Source organism: Lonchura striata, chromosome 1, assembly GCF_046129695.1.
Source record: "Lonchura striata isolate bLonStr1 chromosome 1, bLonStr1.mat, whole genome shotgun sequence".
NCBI classification, from domain to species: domain Eukaryota; kingdom Metazoa; phylum Chordata; class Aves; order Passeriformes; family Estrildidae; genus Lonchura; species Lonchura striata.
The window spans coordinates 58200773-58215400 of NC_134603.1; the positions used below are offsets into that span (position 1 = coordinate 58200773).

General features: G+C 44.4%; 1 protein-coding gene across 1 annotated transcript; it reads right to left on the bottom strand.

The window, feature by feature from the left end:
* Positions 1–1148: 1148 nt before the first annotated feature.
* On the bottom strand, positions 1149–13572 carry DIPK1C (divergent protein kinase domain 1C). The gene is made up of 4 exons (XM_021530896.2): positions 13341–13572; positions 7959–8636; positions 3945–4109; positions 1149–2313 (listed from the first exon to the last, which is right to left on the bottom strand). Exons 1-4 carry the CDS (start codon positions 13512–13514, stop codon positions 2098–2100), a joined length of 1233 nt encoding a protein of 410 aa, XP_021386571.2. The 5' UTR covers positions 13515–13572; the 3' UTR covers positions 1149–2097.
* Positions 13573–14628: the final 1056 nt, after the last annotated feature.

Sequence of the window (14628 nt, forward strand, 5' to 3'; positions counted from 1 at the left end):
TGTGAAGGCTAAAGCTTTCCCAGATGATTTGTGTCATATATTCATGTTCCTTTCTATCAGAAAACCTGTAGCAAATGTCTTACCTGTTTTTTTCCTTGCTACAATTTAAGCCCATTGCTCATCATATCCACCAAGGAAATCCGGACAGAGCAGCTCTCTCCTATTCTTTTTATCAACCTCTTTCTGTTTTTGAAGGGAGTTATCATGTTTATCTTCAGTCTCTTCTTCCTCAGACTAAATGTCACTTTATTGAATCTTGCATCATAAATCATGTTTCTACAAAGGCTGATGTATTTTTTAATTCTTTTTTTTTTCTAGTTTTCCTTAATCTCTCTTTCCTTGTCTTCCCTCTAACTGATACTTTACCTATCCCTGTTCCTTTGCCACAATCTGATTCTGTTCTTAATTATTTTCTCCATCTATTTCATGACTTTTTAACAGGGCTAGTTCTGGAATTCGTGTTTCTTCATATTCTGCTTTGCCCTCCTGCTTTTGCAAAGAATGATCTTAAAGTACAGAAACATTCTTTGCCTGCCTGGTTAAAGGTGGACTGAGAGCGACTTTACCAGTCAGGAGCTCCTAAGCTGAAGCTCCAGCTCAGCAGCAGCTTGTCCAGCCTCAGGCAAGGCATCTGACCTTGTTCTTGCTATGAGTTTCTTGCATGATTTTTAAAAATATGACTGCTCATTGCAACAAATATATATAAAAACACACTAGCAGCAGTCTGAAAATTTGAGCTAGGTCTCAAGGGGTCAAGGTCTCCTCAGCAGCTCCCATTTTTCTGGTCATGGGCAGTCTTTAGCCTTAGTTTAAAGAACCACTCCAGAAATAGAAAGTTTATGTCTAATTAGCACTCACAGGCCTCATGGCTGTCATAAGGCTGAGGGACATAAAGATGGAGCAGATTAAGTGTTGTTACATGTCTCACATCCAAAAATCAGTGTTGTCAGTCTTAAAATTGATTTCTCCAAGCTGAGGACTGCCATAGGCTGCTGGGAGTCCTGTTTCTGGGGTTTGTAATGTCTTCATGCCAAAACCAGATCATGGGGACGTTGCCTGATGTTGGGACTTGTATGCACTTGTAGTGTCTCCTGAACCCATGTTAGTTTCTCCAGCCACAGCCCTGCACATTTTAAAGGCAAAGTTAATGTTTTTAAGTTAATCTAGAGATCTTTATTTATGCAACTGATTGCAAGATAATGAATTTGTACAAAAAAATTTCCTTTTGTTCATTTAAAAAATACCATGGAAGAAAACTCTGTATCTGGCCATTGTTCTGTGCAAAGGACAGATTGTTGACATTCCTGGGCAATTCTGCTCTCTGGCAAAGGAGTGCTTCTTATCAAGTGCTCTGATGTACAAGTGCCTGAGGGCTTGTTCACATGGGAAAATCCAGTAGCATTATTCATACCTCTTCATTGCAGAATATGAATACCCACATGGGAGCTCAGCAGGGGTATAATTATTTTGCTCTAGAAAAGTCCGAAGTACCTTTATATAATTTTTTCCCCAAAAGAGCTAGCAATGGCACAGATAATGCATACCCCAGAGAAAATGCATTTGGGGACATCAGAAAGGACTGCTTTGTACAAAAGAACTCCTTCCTTGTGTGACAGCACATTTCCCTGTTTATCTCCCTTTTTTTTTTCTCTGCACAAAATGATCTGTATCTACTGTAAAAACCCACCTCATTTGACAGAGAAACTAAAAAAACACCATGCATGTACTTATTCACGCCCACCCACCCATTCTTTTAATTATTGATCGAGTTTTGCTGCATTTACACTTTTCTTCTGTAAATGCATCCTCTGAGCACCACACTCAGACAGATGATATCTGAGCAGTGACTGCAGCTCGGAAGGATGTGCTGTGTGCTGGTGGAGAGGGGTAGTGCTTCCTCAGGAAAATAAGCAAGAACAGAATCCAAGTAATGTAAAGCAATTTAACACTTGACAGGATATTATCAGGATGTGCTGCACCTACAGCTATGAACTTGATTTGCATAGCAGAAAGGCAATCTCTGTGCTGTAAAAGTCCGGGGTTAGGAGGGATGGCAGAGAGGCTGGGACGTGGCCTTTGCAGTTCTGCCTTTCGTGTCTACTCTGCCCCTTGCAGCTCTCGCTGAGTGACCCGGAGCAGGTGGTAGAGCTCGGAGAGAGATTTCAGAGTCCTCTGGTGCCCGTTGGCACCCGTGTGCCCCGGCTGGGCACACTCCTGCACGGCTTTCTGCAGCTGCAGCTGCAGGGGCAGGGAAACCAGTGCTCCTCTGAGATTTGGGGAAAACCAGCGACGGAATATTTTGTCACAAATTACCTGGGGAAAGGAAAAAGAGCAGATCATTGCATTTCAGAAGATACGACTAATGCCCTGCTGCTTCCCTGGGACTGTAGCAAAATGTCATCTGAATCCAAAGTGCATTTAGCCATTCAAAGAGGGATGTATAGGAAAGGAGCATCCATAAAAGCTATACTCTAGCTAAGGGATGGTCCTTCTCAGGTTGCTCCTGTACCTCACACATCTTATGAGGGGCTGGGGGAGCTGGGGTTATTTAGTCTAGGAAAGAGGATGCTGAGGGAACACCTTATATCCCTCTTTAAGTACCTGAAAGAAGGTTGTAGCCAGGTGAGGATCAGCCTCTGCTCCCAAGTGACAAGCAATACAAGGGGAAATGGCCTCAAGCTGTGCTAGGGGAGGTTTAGATTGGGTATTAGGAAAAATTTCTTTACCAAAATTGTTGTCAAGCACTGGAACAAGATGCCCAGAGAATTAGGTGGAATATTTAAGACATGTAGATGTGGCACTAGAGGTGTGATCTGTTGGTGGACCTGGCAGTGTTGGGTTAATGGCTGGACTTGATGATCTTAAAGGTGTTTTCCAACCTAAATAATCCTATGATTCTGCATAACGAGTGGTAAGGGTGAGGGGGTGGGAGAAGCAGGCAAAAGGCCAACAAGCTACATCCCCCCAGCCTTCCTGTTTTGCCAATGCCTCCCACCAACACAAGCTGGGTGAGCTGTAAGACACCTCACCCCAAAGCCTAGAACCCCATGGACACCCCTTTCCAGTACACCCACACACTACATCTGTAGAGTGCAGAATCACAACCACTGCTCACACTTGGACAGCCTCAGCTTTCACAGAACCATAGAATCACTAAGGTTGGAAAAGACTTTAAGATCATTGAGTCCAAGTGCCAATGCAGCAGTGCCAAGTCCATCATTAAATCATGTCCCAAGTGCCACATCTACAAGTTTTTTGAACATTTACAGGAACAGTGATTCCACCACTTCCCTGAGCAGCCTGTTCCAATGCTTGACCATTCTTTCAGGAATTTTTTCTCATATTCAAACGAAACCCTCCCTGGTGCAAGCTGGTGTCATTTTGTCTTGTCCTACCACTTGTTACTTGGGAGAAGAGGCCAACGCCTACCTCACTGCAGCTTCCTTTCAGGTAGTTATAAAGAGCAATAAGATATCCCTGAGCCTCTTTTTTCCCCAGCCTAAACATCTCCAGCTCCCTCCTTATAAGACTTGTGAGCCAAATCCTTCATCACTTTGTTGCCCTTCTCTGGACATTCTCCAGCACCTTAATGTCTTTGTTGAAGTGAGTGGCCCAGAAATGAACACAGGATTTGAAGTGCAACTCAAGAATGTGACTTTATCATTAATGGAGACAGAAGTGCTAATCCCCTGCCCCTGCTTACTTTGCTCTCCTGTCTGCGGCACTGGGCTAACACCTACAAAAAATCACGGCAAATAAACACTATATAGAGAGAATATAAAGATCTGTTTGTGTGCCCCAAGACAAGATTTCTGAACAGGACACTTACATGGACACATGTAAAAGCCTGACTGTCTTCATCTCACAGTCTCCTTGTACATACCGTGCATTTTATAGTCTGATTTTAAAAGGAATGGATGCATAAAACAGCTGTGTCTACTCACTTGCAAGTTGTTATTGGCTCTCTGTGCTCCACATTTTCTGATTTTCAGATTGCATTTTGAAAAGCAATCAAAGAAATTACAATCTTCATCTCCTGTGCACTTCTGTTCCAGGATGTCTCTCATTTTGGGTTCAAAAAAGGCCATATCCACGTCAATGGCCACCACCTGTGAATCAAAACATTCCATCAGATCTGGCACACCACAGCCTCTGGGACAGGGCTGGTCAGTATTCTTTGCTGCTGGCTTTGGAAAATGCTGTGCTGAGAGCATCTGCTGGTGGAGAACCGGGATCACAGAGGCTTTATTTCACTTAACTGAGCCACACTAACCTTACAAACACCACTTTTTAAACAAAAATATAAGCCAATGCTTATGACACTAGGAATGGAAAATTTGTTTGTGAAAAACATGCATTCCTGTGGTGAATTGGATTGATTTGCCTTAAAGTGGACCTATCCAATCTGAAGACAGATTTACTTGCTGGTGCAGCATATGCAGATGGCACCTCAACCTCCCAATTACATGAAGGTGCACAATTACCCATAGGCCAGACAGTATAATTTAGAACTCAGCATTTAGACTAAACCCCTGACTTTGCCACTGTGGGGAGGAGCAGTGGTATGTGCATGGATAGCTGCATGTGGGACAGATCCTGCAAACCTGTCCTTGCATTCTCTGGGTTTGAGTCTGTTCTGTTGTAGAAGAAGATCCCTGACTTCGCTGAAAGCTGGGTCTGGCTTTGCCCAGTCTTCTTTGCTATGGTTTGACACATTTATTGTGCACAGTTCATGTTCTTATAGTCCAGAAATATGTCCTTTAACAGAGTCCAGCCAGAAGCTGGTCACAGCAGAAGAAAACTGAGTGAAAGGGGTCAGTCACTTCCCTCTGAGAACATGAGGCTCTCAGAGCAGTGCATACGCAGCACCAAGAGTTTGCAGAGCTGCTGCCTGTGTTGGGGGTGAAGCCAAGGGCTGTGGTCTCAGTTTCTGCCAGTGCTACTCCACCCCTGAATGCTTCACTTAAAGAAATCACAGCAATAAAGAGGGAAAGAAAGAAATCCAGGATGGGGATGGCAGCTGCCTGATGTGAGCCAAGCTGTGGGTGACCACAGGGAAGGAAGCCTGTCTCCAGCATCATGGATGTGCAGCCAGTAAATGTTCACAGCTGTACTTCACACTTGACAGTCAGGATCAGGGATGTTCTCCCTTAGCATCTCACACACATTTTTGTACATGAAAATATCTGGGACCTGGGCAAAGTAGAGTTACTTGGGCTCAAATTATAATTTCATTCTTCAGATTTGACCTCCCAAGTAACAAGAAAAGATGAACTGTGTGACTGGAACAGCAACTGGATCAACCCCAGGAACTAAAGATGTCTGGTTTGGTAGAAGGCCAAATAAACCTTCCACAGGCAAAATAAAGAACGTGGTCTAATCTTCATTTTGTTCTACTCCTTTTTCCATAGGGAAAAATTTTACAGAGATGAGGCATATCTTAAAAACATAAGTATTTCTAAGCATTTTGGAGAGCTCTATAATGATGATGTAGCCTAAGGAATTTTACATGTTTGGCAATTTTTTTTTTCTTTTTGTTTGTTATTTACTTCCTTAAGCTTTCTGTGGTTTTGCTGTTTAGTTCTTTGGAGAACAGACAGTGAGAGTAGTGCAGGGTTCCCCCAGTCCCAGTGTCACTGTTGCACCTCCCAGATGGGGTCTTTGTCAGTACATTTGACAATCTTATCCATTGCTCCTCTAGGAAAATCAGCCCTGGTTCCCAAATACGTCTGCCAAAGGGTTCAGTGGCTTAACTGAAACTCTTTTACAAAAATTTGTGGACATCTATCCGTGTTGTATTCCCTGATGAGAGAAGAATGATGCGCAGAACTCTATGATATCAGAAGGTTAATTAATTACTTTATTATACTATAACTATATTATACTAACAAGAACTATTACTAACTAACTAGTTAGAAAACTCATGACTCTCTCTCTTGAGAGTCCTGATACACACATGGATCTAATTGGTTAATGAATCTAAACAACTATTAGTAGAGTCTAATTAACAAATCACTCTTCAGTAAACAATCTCCATAACACATTCCACATGTGTACAAACACAGGAGCAGTAAATAAGATTTGTTTTGATTCTCTTTTCTCTGCTTCTCTCACAGTTTCTCTCAGGAGAAATCCTGAGAAATCTAAGTCCCTCTCTGTTCAGAGGACATGTGAATACCACAGGCATCCAGCTAGACCCTGTGAAGACACATCTGGGTGACATTCTGCCTATAAATAGCTACGTTTTGGTGGGCTTTGCTATGTCCATAGATGGTGAAAAAAGTTCCTAAGGAAATACAAGAAGGACGCAGTTTGGCTCATTACCTGATTTAAAATCATGTTTAACATGCTGTAATCTTTCCAGTTTTCCTGGAAGTATTGGTAAAATAGGAATCACTCCCAGAGCACTGTGCACTCACCCAAACCTCCTTCTATCTCTACCTTATGTGGCTTCATGGCAGCTTAAATTTCTACTGGATGATCTACCAGACAGCTCCTCTCTGTGCAGCAGGAGAGCACGTGAGGGCTGGAGGCTTATCCCCACCACATGAAAATAATCCTCAAAGTAAAACTATTGCATTCCAGGCACATTTCTTTGGGCATTAGAAGTCTCATTACTCAAATGAAGAATAGTGGTACAATTGTGGGTTTCTTTATTATCCTATACAAGAAACCAACAAGTGAAAAAATTGCTTAAAACAAACATGAGACAAAAAAGAGGCTGTATTGCTGTATTCCCATTCTGGAACTGGTTAGTCACTGGAAGATCCTGGCAAAGCAAGCCTCACCAAAAGGACTCATAAGAGAAGACACATCCAGTAGTCATCCCCTTTCCCTAAATGGAATCTATTTTCTTGTAAGTAGGTTGTGAAACAGATTCTCTGGCTTGTGCTCAGCCACAGGAAGCCACAGCCCTGAGTAACTGAGGAAGATGGGCAAAGCCTGCCTTGAGGAATTCCTGCTTTGCCTAATAGTGGTACAGCTTGCTTTAGTTTCTTCTTGTAGCTCCTCGCCCATTCTCTTCTCTGCTGCTGTATTGCACCTGAATAAACAATGGGAGGGGAGGGAAGGGTGAGGGGGAAACACTAATTGCTCTTAATGTTTCGGTAGTGTTTGTCCAGTACTCTGAAGATACAAGTGTTGTATTAACACTCAGTGAGTACTAAAAATAGTCTTAAAGTGCCTGAAAGTGCTTTATATTCACTCAGAGTGCAGAAACTCCACTGATGACACTGCAAATTGGGCGTAAACAAACACTAGTTCAAATATTTACTCACTGCATGGTACCCCCCAATCTGTAGAAAAAATTCCAACCAAAGCCAGAGGAATTTCTGTCCACAGAACGAATGTGAGCTGCACTACTACTTAGAAAATATACATAGCTATAAGGTCTGAGTTACAGCTGCACAATGAAAAGTCAAAGAGTGACAGTAGTAGGGAGTTTCATCTTGCTGTCCTTGCATAGTTTCCAGACCAGATAAGCTGACCGTGGATACACAAATATGTATGTCTGGATGTGGGGAGTTCCCCTTATGTCAGACCATGAATTCAGTCTTAGCTTTCAAATTCATACAGTTTTTTTCATTTCAGCATCACTACCAGAAATATGACTCAAATTACAGCTTCATTCAGGGCTTTTGAAACCCCCTTGCCTCTAGGAGGCATCTCTCACCACATCCAAGGGATCTTGCACTGGTGCCTTTGAAGGAGTGAAACAAAACGGAAGCGAGAAACAAGTTTATGAAGTAAGCAGCAGGATTTAGTGTTCCAAAAATGTGGCTGTACACATTACAAAGAGGAAAAGCAGCAGAGAATCTCCCTTGATGCTTGTAAATTCATTGGCTTTGTAAACACTTAGCCAAAAGCTGTACAAGGAGGGAAGTGTCATTTTTACAGGCATCTTCAGACTAGAATTTGACCTCAAATTCCTGGAACACTACCCCAAAGATCTGACTTACCGTGAGATCGTGCCTGATAGCAAAGTTTTCTGGTTTGATGTCGCACAGGTGAAGTCGGTGAGAGAAATCGTTATCAAAATGCTGCACCATGTCCAGAAAGCTGAGTGCAATGTCAATGATGGCTTTCACCCTGCTTCTATGTCCAGTAAGGGAGGGGCCAATCACATTTTCCAAGGGAAAAAGAGTTTTGTGCCAGGCATGTCCAGCTGTGAGATACTCCACAGCATAAAAGTGTCCACAAGAGCCAATAATTCGTAGCACATGTTTGCTCAAGTCCTGCAGCAAACTGAAGTAGATATATTCTTCCTGCTGGAGCAAGGACCACATGCTGGCCACCTGTGCTTTCCAACGTGGTCCCTTCTTCCTTGTCCACAGGGGCCCCATGGTATTGTTAGACAGTTCTAGCCCCAGGGCATTTTTGACCTCCAAAGCTACCATAAGCAGAAGCTCTGTTTCAGGGATATCCTGTGTTTCCACCTCCTCTAGCATACTGAGGTGCTGGTAGCTTGAAAAACTTTCTTTTTTGGATTTCAGTATGATGGGCTGGCCTCTCCAATCAGCCTGAATGACCTTCTTACCTCTGTCATAGTAGAGGCAGTGTTTGTACACCAGCTTCTGTGCCACACACAGGTCTTCACAGAGGTTCCCAGTCAGGGCTCCGCTGCTGTAGTCGAGGCACTGGAGTGAAAGAGCAGAATATTCATAGCAGAACCATACCCCTATGGACCATGCAGAAGAAAGGCAAACAATGAGCAGCTGTCCTAAGCTTGAGAGGTTTGTAGCAGTCATGGAACTGCAAACACACACCTACAAACATTGGGTCATTCAATGGTTTTTCAGAAGTCTCTAGAGATCTATTACTAGGGGAGTTTTGTTTCAAAATGGGGATTATGGAGACGATAAACGGCAGGTTTTTCAAGGGCAAGGAAAAGGACTGGATGACCTGTTAATCTGAAACTTTTTACATGTGTGAGTGAAGTGAGACAAACTTTAAACACTTGGGCTCTTCTGTGTATGATTATGGGTTGTAATGCTTTAAGGCTTTAAGGCCCAGAGTAATGCAGGACTTCTCTGGAAAGCTCAGGGCAGCATAACTTAGACATCACCACTAAAACTAAAGGAAAATCCAGGTGTAGCTGGATTGCTGGGACATTCTACAGCTCTGCATGTTTCAGCCTTGCACTCAACATACCCTGAAGGAAGCTGTGATAATCTCCTCCTCCATCACCAGGAAACACAGAGGTTGCATTCAATGAATTTTGGACCAAGAACTTTCAGAATTTTTGAGTATGTAAATGCTGCAGAACACAATGACTCTCCTGGTTTTATATATAGTTATCAGAAGTGACATTTTAATATTAATTGCTTCAATACTTAATCTTTTTTTTTTAACTGGACCTCACCAGTCCTTCCTCTAGTGAGAATAATTTCCATAATATCATTTCCAAAAGTGGAGGCAGTTGATGTATTCCTATGGTCATTCAGAAGTGCAGCTGTAGGGACTTTTTTGGGTTGCTCAGTAGAGGGGATGATCAGAGGTCTCTGGTGAAAGGGGAATAGAGGGGGTAGTGGAAAAAGCCAAACATCTGTGAGGCAGCTTGACAGTGTCATCCACCTCCATTGCTTTCTGGCATTTGAACCTTCATTTTAACAAACTGGCAGGTCCCCCCTGCACGTGCAGAACTTGCAGTGGCCGCCTGAGCCCCACCTCATTTGTGACTGGCTGTTACACGAGGAACGTGATCACAGCATTCAAGTAATGTATTTTTTTGGGACAGTCCCTGAGGTGTGTACATCAGAGGAATATGTTCCGATGCCAAGCAACATTTAGAGTCCAGCCTTAAACAACACACCAGGGAGTGGGTGGAGGATTAAGTCCAAAATCCAAGAATGGTGATCAGTTGACAGAAACAGCTCACTGAGGGTAGTTCAAAGAGACATAAAATTTATTTATATTCTGATTCTCACGGCCCAAGTGAGAAAATTCAATGCCAGCAAGGAGAGTCAGGTAGGCAAATTCTTCCATGAGTGTCTGGACACTGAGTTCATGCATGGACAGACACATCTGTATCCTCATCCACATCAGGATGACTAAAGAGACTCACTCAGACTCAGATCTGCACACTTCAGAGCATGCAGATCAATATTCTTGCTTTTGAAAATCTATTCCTACTAATGTAATACAATTTTACTCTACCTTTTTAAGTAGGAAATGTAGTTTTCTCAACAAAAGCAGGTTAGCAGTTCTTACCATCTGGAACTCTAAGCAATTTTAGAAAGAAAATTACAGACAGAAGGAATTTTGGGGGGTTTCTTTGGATTGTAAGTATAAGCACACTTAAAACTCTATTGACAGACCACAATCTAGTTCTCTTATTGCACAGTAAGATAAGATAGGACATAGTAATGTAATTGGGTTCACATGGGTGGACACTTGCCCCTGTGGACAATTTTACTGTGGTTCACATGCATGGACTTCTGGCATCTACAAGAACACACAACCGTGACCTGTGGCCAAACATGTCAAGGTGTAGCTTTTTCTCCTGCGTTGACATCATGTCATTCCTAATGGCATTAGTGAAAAAAAGTAGTTGTGGAAAAAGCAGACTCAGATTTCACAGGCAGAGGAGAACCTGTTTGCTGTTTAAGATTTTTCTGCTGTTTTTTCAGTTGATGCTATAAATATTTGATTATTAACCTAGTATCTGAAAAACAGCATTGGAATCATATTCTTCTTACAATGAACTTGTGCAGTGTTTTTCAAACTGGGATCTGGGGAAGAGGACTTGACCAAAGAGCTCATGGTTTCACAATGATGAAACACAGATCAGCCTTCCAGAAGTGCATTCTCAGCTGGTCACAAAGGCAAGCAAGGCTTTTGAAAAGGCTTCTTCAAGGAAGCAATCAAGAAGATTGAACCATTTCCTATCAGGCTTTTAGGCACAGTCTACACTAGTAGTTCATATTGAAGCAATTATTTGAGCCTTACATCCATTCTAAACACACAGTTTTACAGGACAGTCTTCCATCATATTGGCATAGTTTGTACTGTTGTGCTCCCCAGTGTACTAGCTTGCATTTTACAGTATTAAAACACAAATCTGGTGGACTGAAAACATTTAACCAGGTAATATGGATTACCTGCTATGACACAATGGACCATTTATTATTTACCAAAACAGGAAGCTTTCCACTAACTTCAGGCTTCATTATACAAGATTGTCCATCATCCTGCTGGTAAAAGGAAGAATCAATTCCCCAAGGAAATATTTCAGAAATGGTCTTCCACACTGCCATCCCTGTCTTAATGACTGAAGTTTGAGATCTGTTGATGAGACAGTTTTAAATCGACCTAGCGATTTGAAAGCTACAGTTTCTTCTTTAAGTGCCAGATACTTTAAAATATGAAAGTGCTACTAAGCCAAAAGCCTTATAAAGAAGCAGCTGTACTACACAAAAATGCACACACAAGCATGGTTTGGGCTCACTCATATTAAAATTGTCTACATTATTTTTAATGTCTTCAGTGGACTTATCAAAATAAGTTTAAAAAGCTGGATCTAAGTTAATGTTAAAGCTGAAATTAATAGAAACCTTGGTAAGGATTTAATTAAATTTAAATAACTCACTATACCACCATCAGTGCCCTGAAACTGATGTTTTGCCTAGTTAGCTACTATTTCTATGTAAATGTAAATGCCAGGTTTGGAAGGCATCAAAGTTAATTGATTTCTCTAGAGGGAACAGAAATTGATTGCTATGACTTAGAGTGTTCAGTGTAAATGAAGATGAGACTGGCATTAGGAAAGAGCAAGGGGATTTTTCTGAGAGTTAAGGTTGGTCCCTGCAAATTGCCCAGTGCTATTTTAGCCTTCTCAGTGCAGTATACATCTGCACAGATGCATATCTTACTCAGAATAAGGAAATAAAACTTTCAGAAATGCCATGTGAAAGGGTATTTGCACCCGCTTCCTTAAAATATCTCATCTCCTACTGAGAGATGACTAGTAAATTTTTTTTTTTTTCTTAGAAGCTAATTATTGCTTAATAGAAGGTGTGAGACTGAAGCTATTGGGTTATTTGTTTCACGGTTCAGTTGCACTTTCTGTAACTGTGAAATTCATGCTATGTTCAGAAGATGTAGAAAAACTTATTTTGGAGCGGATGAAGACGAGTTCATTTTCTAATTATTCCACTAGAAGGACCATCCCTTTCTAACGTCATCTGGGAAAACTGTTGCTTACAAACCTTAAGGATACTGCTGGCGACCCACCTACTCACAGACAAGCACAGCAATCTCAGCTACTCTCCATCTGGAAAGAGGGTCTGAACCTGAGCTGTCACAGTGATAGAGACAACTCTCTAAGCTTGCGACTGAAATCTGATCCCTGGGCTTTTGAAGCCCTGCCTGACGCTTTCCAAACTGAAGAACAGCAACAAGTCTCTGTCCATCTGGTTATTGGTACTGAGGTGGCAAGGACCCGGACCTCCCTGAGCTTGGCAGCTCTGTGCACCTCCGTATCTCAATATTCTTCCCGAGCACGTAAGGATGAGGCAGGAATCATTCCTTCAGCTGCAAACCTGTGCTCAGCCCTGCTTCCACCTGGGTCCTGAGGTACTGAAACTGGAGCTCACTGCCATTAAAAACACTTTGTCAGGACGGCTGCCTACTCTTGCTTTTCCTTTATTATACAGAATTAAGGAAAATCTATGGTTGGATTTCGCTTGCTTGCAGTGATAGATTATTTAATTCCCACTAGGATTTCTCCTTTTCCACCTAACCACTGGCACTACAGATACCCTAAGAAACAAATTTGAATTAAAAGCATTAACCCACGCTGCTCCTCTTCTCAAAGTGTTTCCTACACAATCCTAAATCTCTCCATTATTATTTTTAAGATAAATTTTAATGAATATTCGCAAATCCTTTCTTGAATTTTAACCACATCTTACACACCAACCCCAGCCAGACCATAAAGGAAGCGATACAAGCTTCCTGGTACTTCTGAAAGACGACTTTTGTACGAACAGCTTTTCGGCTAAAAAACAAACAAAAAAACCCAGCACCCGGAGGAAGGCTTTCCTCCGCTTCGGAGCGTTCGGTTTAGGCAGCGCACCCGCATCCCACGCCCGGGAGCTGGTTGCACCTGACTTCGCCCCGGGGAGAGAGGCAGGGAGGGAGGGAAGGAGGGAGGGAGGCAGGGAGGGAAGGAGGTAGGGAGGCAGCCGCCCGCCCGTGCGCACCGGGGGCGCCGGCGATGCGGCACCTCCGGCGGCCGGAGCCGGGCAGGGCGCCCCGGAGAGCAGCCCCGACGGACCTCCCGCGCCTCGACCTGCCGGGCAGCCCCCGGGAGATGCCTCGCGTCCCGCCGGGGCACGTACCAGCCTGGCCAGGATCCGGTGGCTTTTCTCGTCCGTGCAGCTCTCGGAGAAGACGCTCCTGTGGAGGAGGAACAGCGCAGCGCTCACCACCACCCAGCAGGCAGCCCAGAGGAGGAGCAGCAGCAGGGCGCATCGCCACCAGATTTTGAGCCGCAGCCGCTTTAAGCCCCTCATCGCCGCACCGGGGCTGGGCTGGGGCGGCCGCTCCAGCTGCGGCGGCCCCGAGCGAGCGGCGGCGGGGCCGGGGGAGCCGCGCTGCCCCCGCACGCCCGTCCCACTGCCGCCGGAGCCCAGCGCCCGCCGCCCTCCGCCGGGCTGCCCCGGCCCGCTCCCGCCCCCTCCCCGGGCCGGGGCTGCCCTGGCGGAGCCCGGAGCGCCCCTTTTGAATTTAAGCCACGTAGTTCCGCCGCCTTTTGTCTGCGCTCCCCAGTGCCAAGCGGCCCCTGCAGCCACTTGGCGGCTGCTGCCCGCGCCCCCCGCCTCTCCTCGGCGAGTTTCTCACCCGAGAATAAAAGGAGTTTGAAGGGTGATGAATGCTGCTCTGGGAACCCTTTGCCATCCAGGCGGCTGCTCGATACTTTGAAAGAGGCAGCCTGGAGACGGACAGGTCCCTCTGGTGAAAGCTTCGTATCCCGACAAATGGGAAAAGGAATAAAAAGTTGTCATTTACTCTGGAGTAACTTCTCAGTTTTATCCTCCCGGAGCTAATGGAGGAAGAGAGGGAAGCGACTCAGATGCCCTTTCAGTAACGCAGCCCCCATGGTGGGTCGCCCCTTGGCTCCCCCAGCCCCAGTGCGGGGTGCAGGCTGCCCCTGCCCGGCACCCGGGCTCCTGCCTCCCCTCGGCGGCCGGCGCACAACGCCAGCCGAGCGGCCACTGGGGATACGTTGCCAAAACAGGCAGGATGTTCTGGGTCCCAGAATGCTGGGGTAGATAGATTGCCTCCCTGCCCTCTCGTTGTCTCCCTGTGGCTATGTCCCTGTTTTGGTGTGGTCAGCTGCACCTGACAACCTCTATTTGACTTTGTTAATCTTTCTGAGGGATCAAAGACTCAGATGTTTGTTTCCGTGCAGCAAGGAAGATCCTGGCATCCTTTCCTCACTCCAGGTGCAGATGTTCACTGTCTCTGTTCAGAGAGCTCGGTCCATTGATATATGTTCTTAGCATCATGTCTAACTTAATGAGAAATGCTTCCTTGACAAGTCTTTAAAAAGAAAGATGTCTCTATTGATATGATCGAATTTTATCTCTCAGAACAGCGAGGCAAGAACACAGGTGCAGCAGACTT

Bases quoted from the DNA above. Each gene is read 5' to 3' on its own strand.
- DIPK1C (XM_021530896.2), bottom strand. From the start codon at position 13,514: ATGAGGGGCTTAAAGCGGCTGCGGCTCAAAATCTGGTGGCGATGCGCC. The intron at 4,110-7,958 runs GTAAGTCAGATC...TTTGATTCACAG, and splicing joins CTATCAGGCACGATCTCACG to GTGGTGGCCATTGACGTGGA. The intron at 2,314-3,944 runs GTGAGTAGACAC...TCCTTTCCCCAG, and splicing joins GAGCCAATAACAACTTGCAA to GTAATTTGTGACAAAATATT.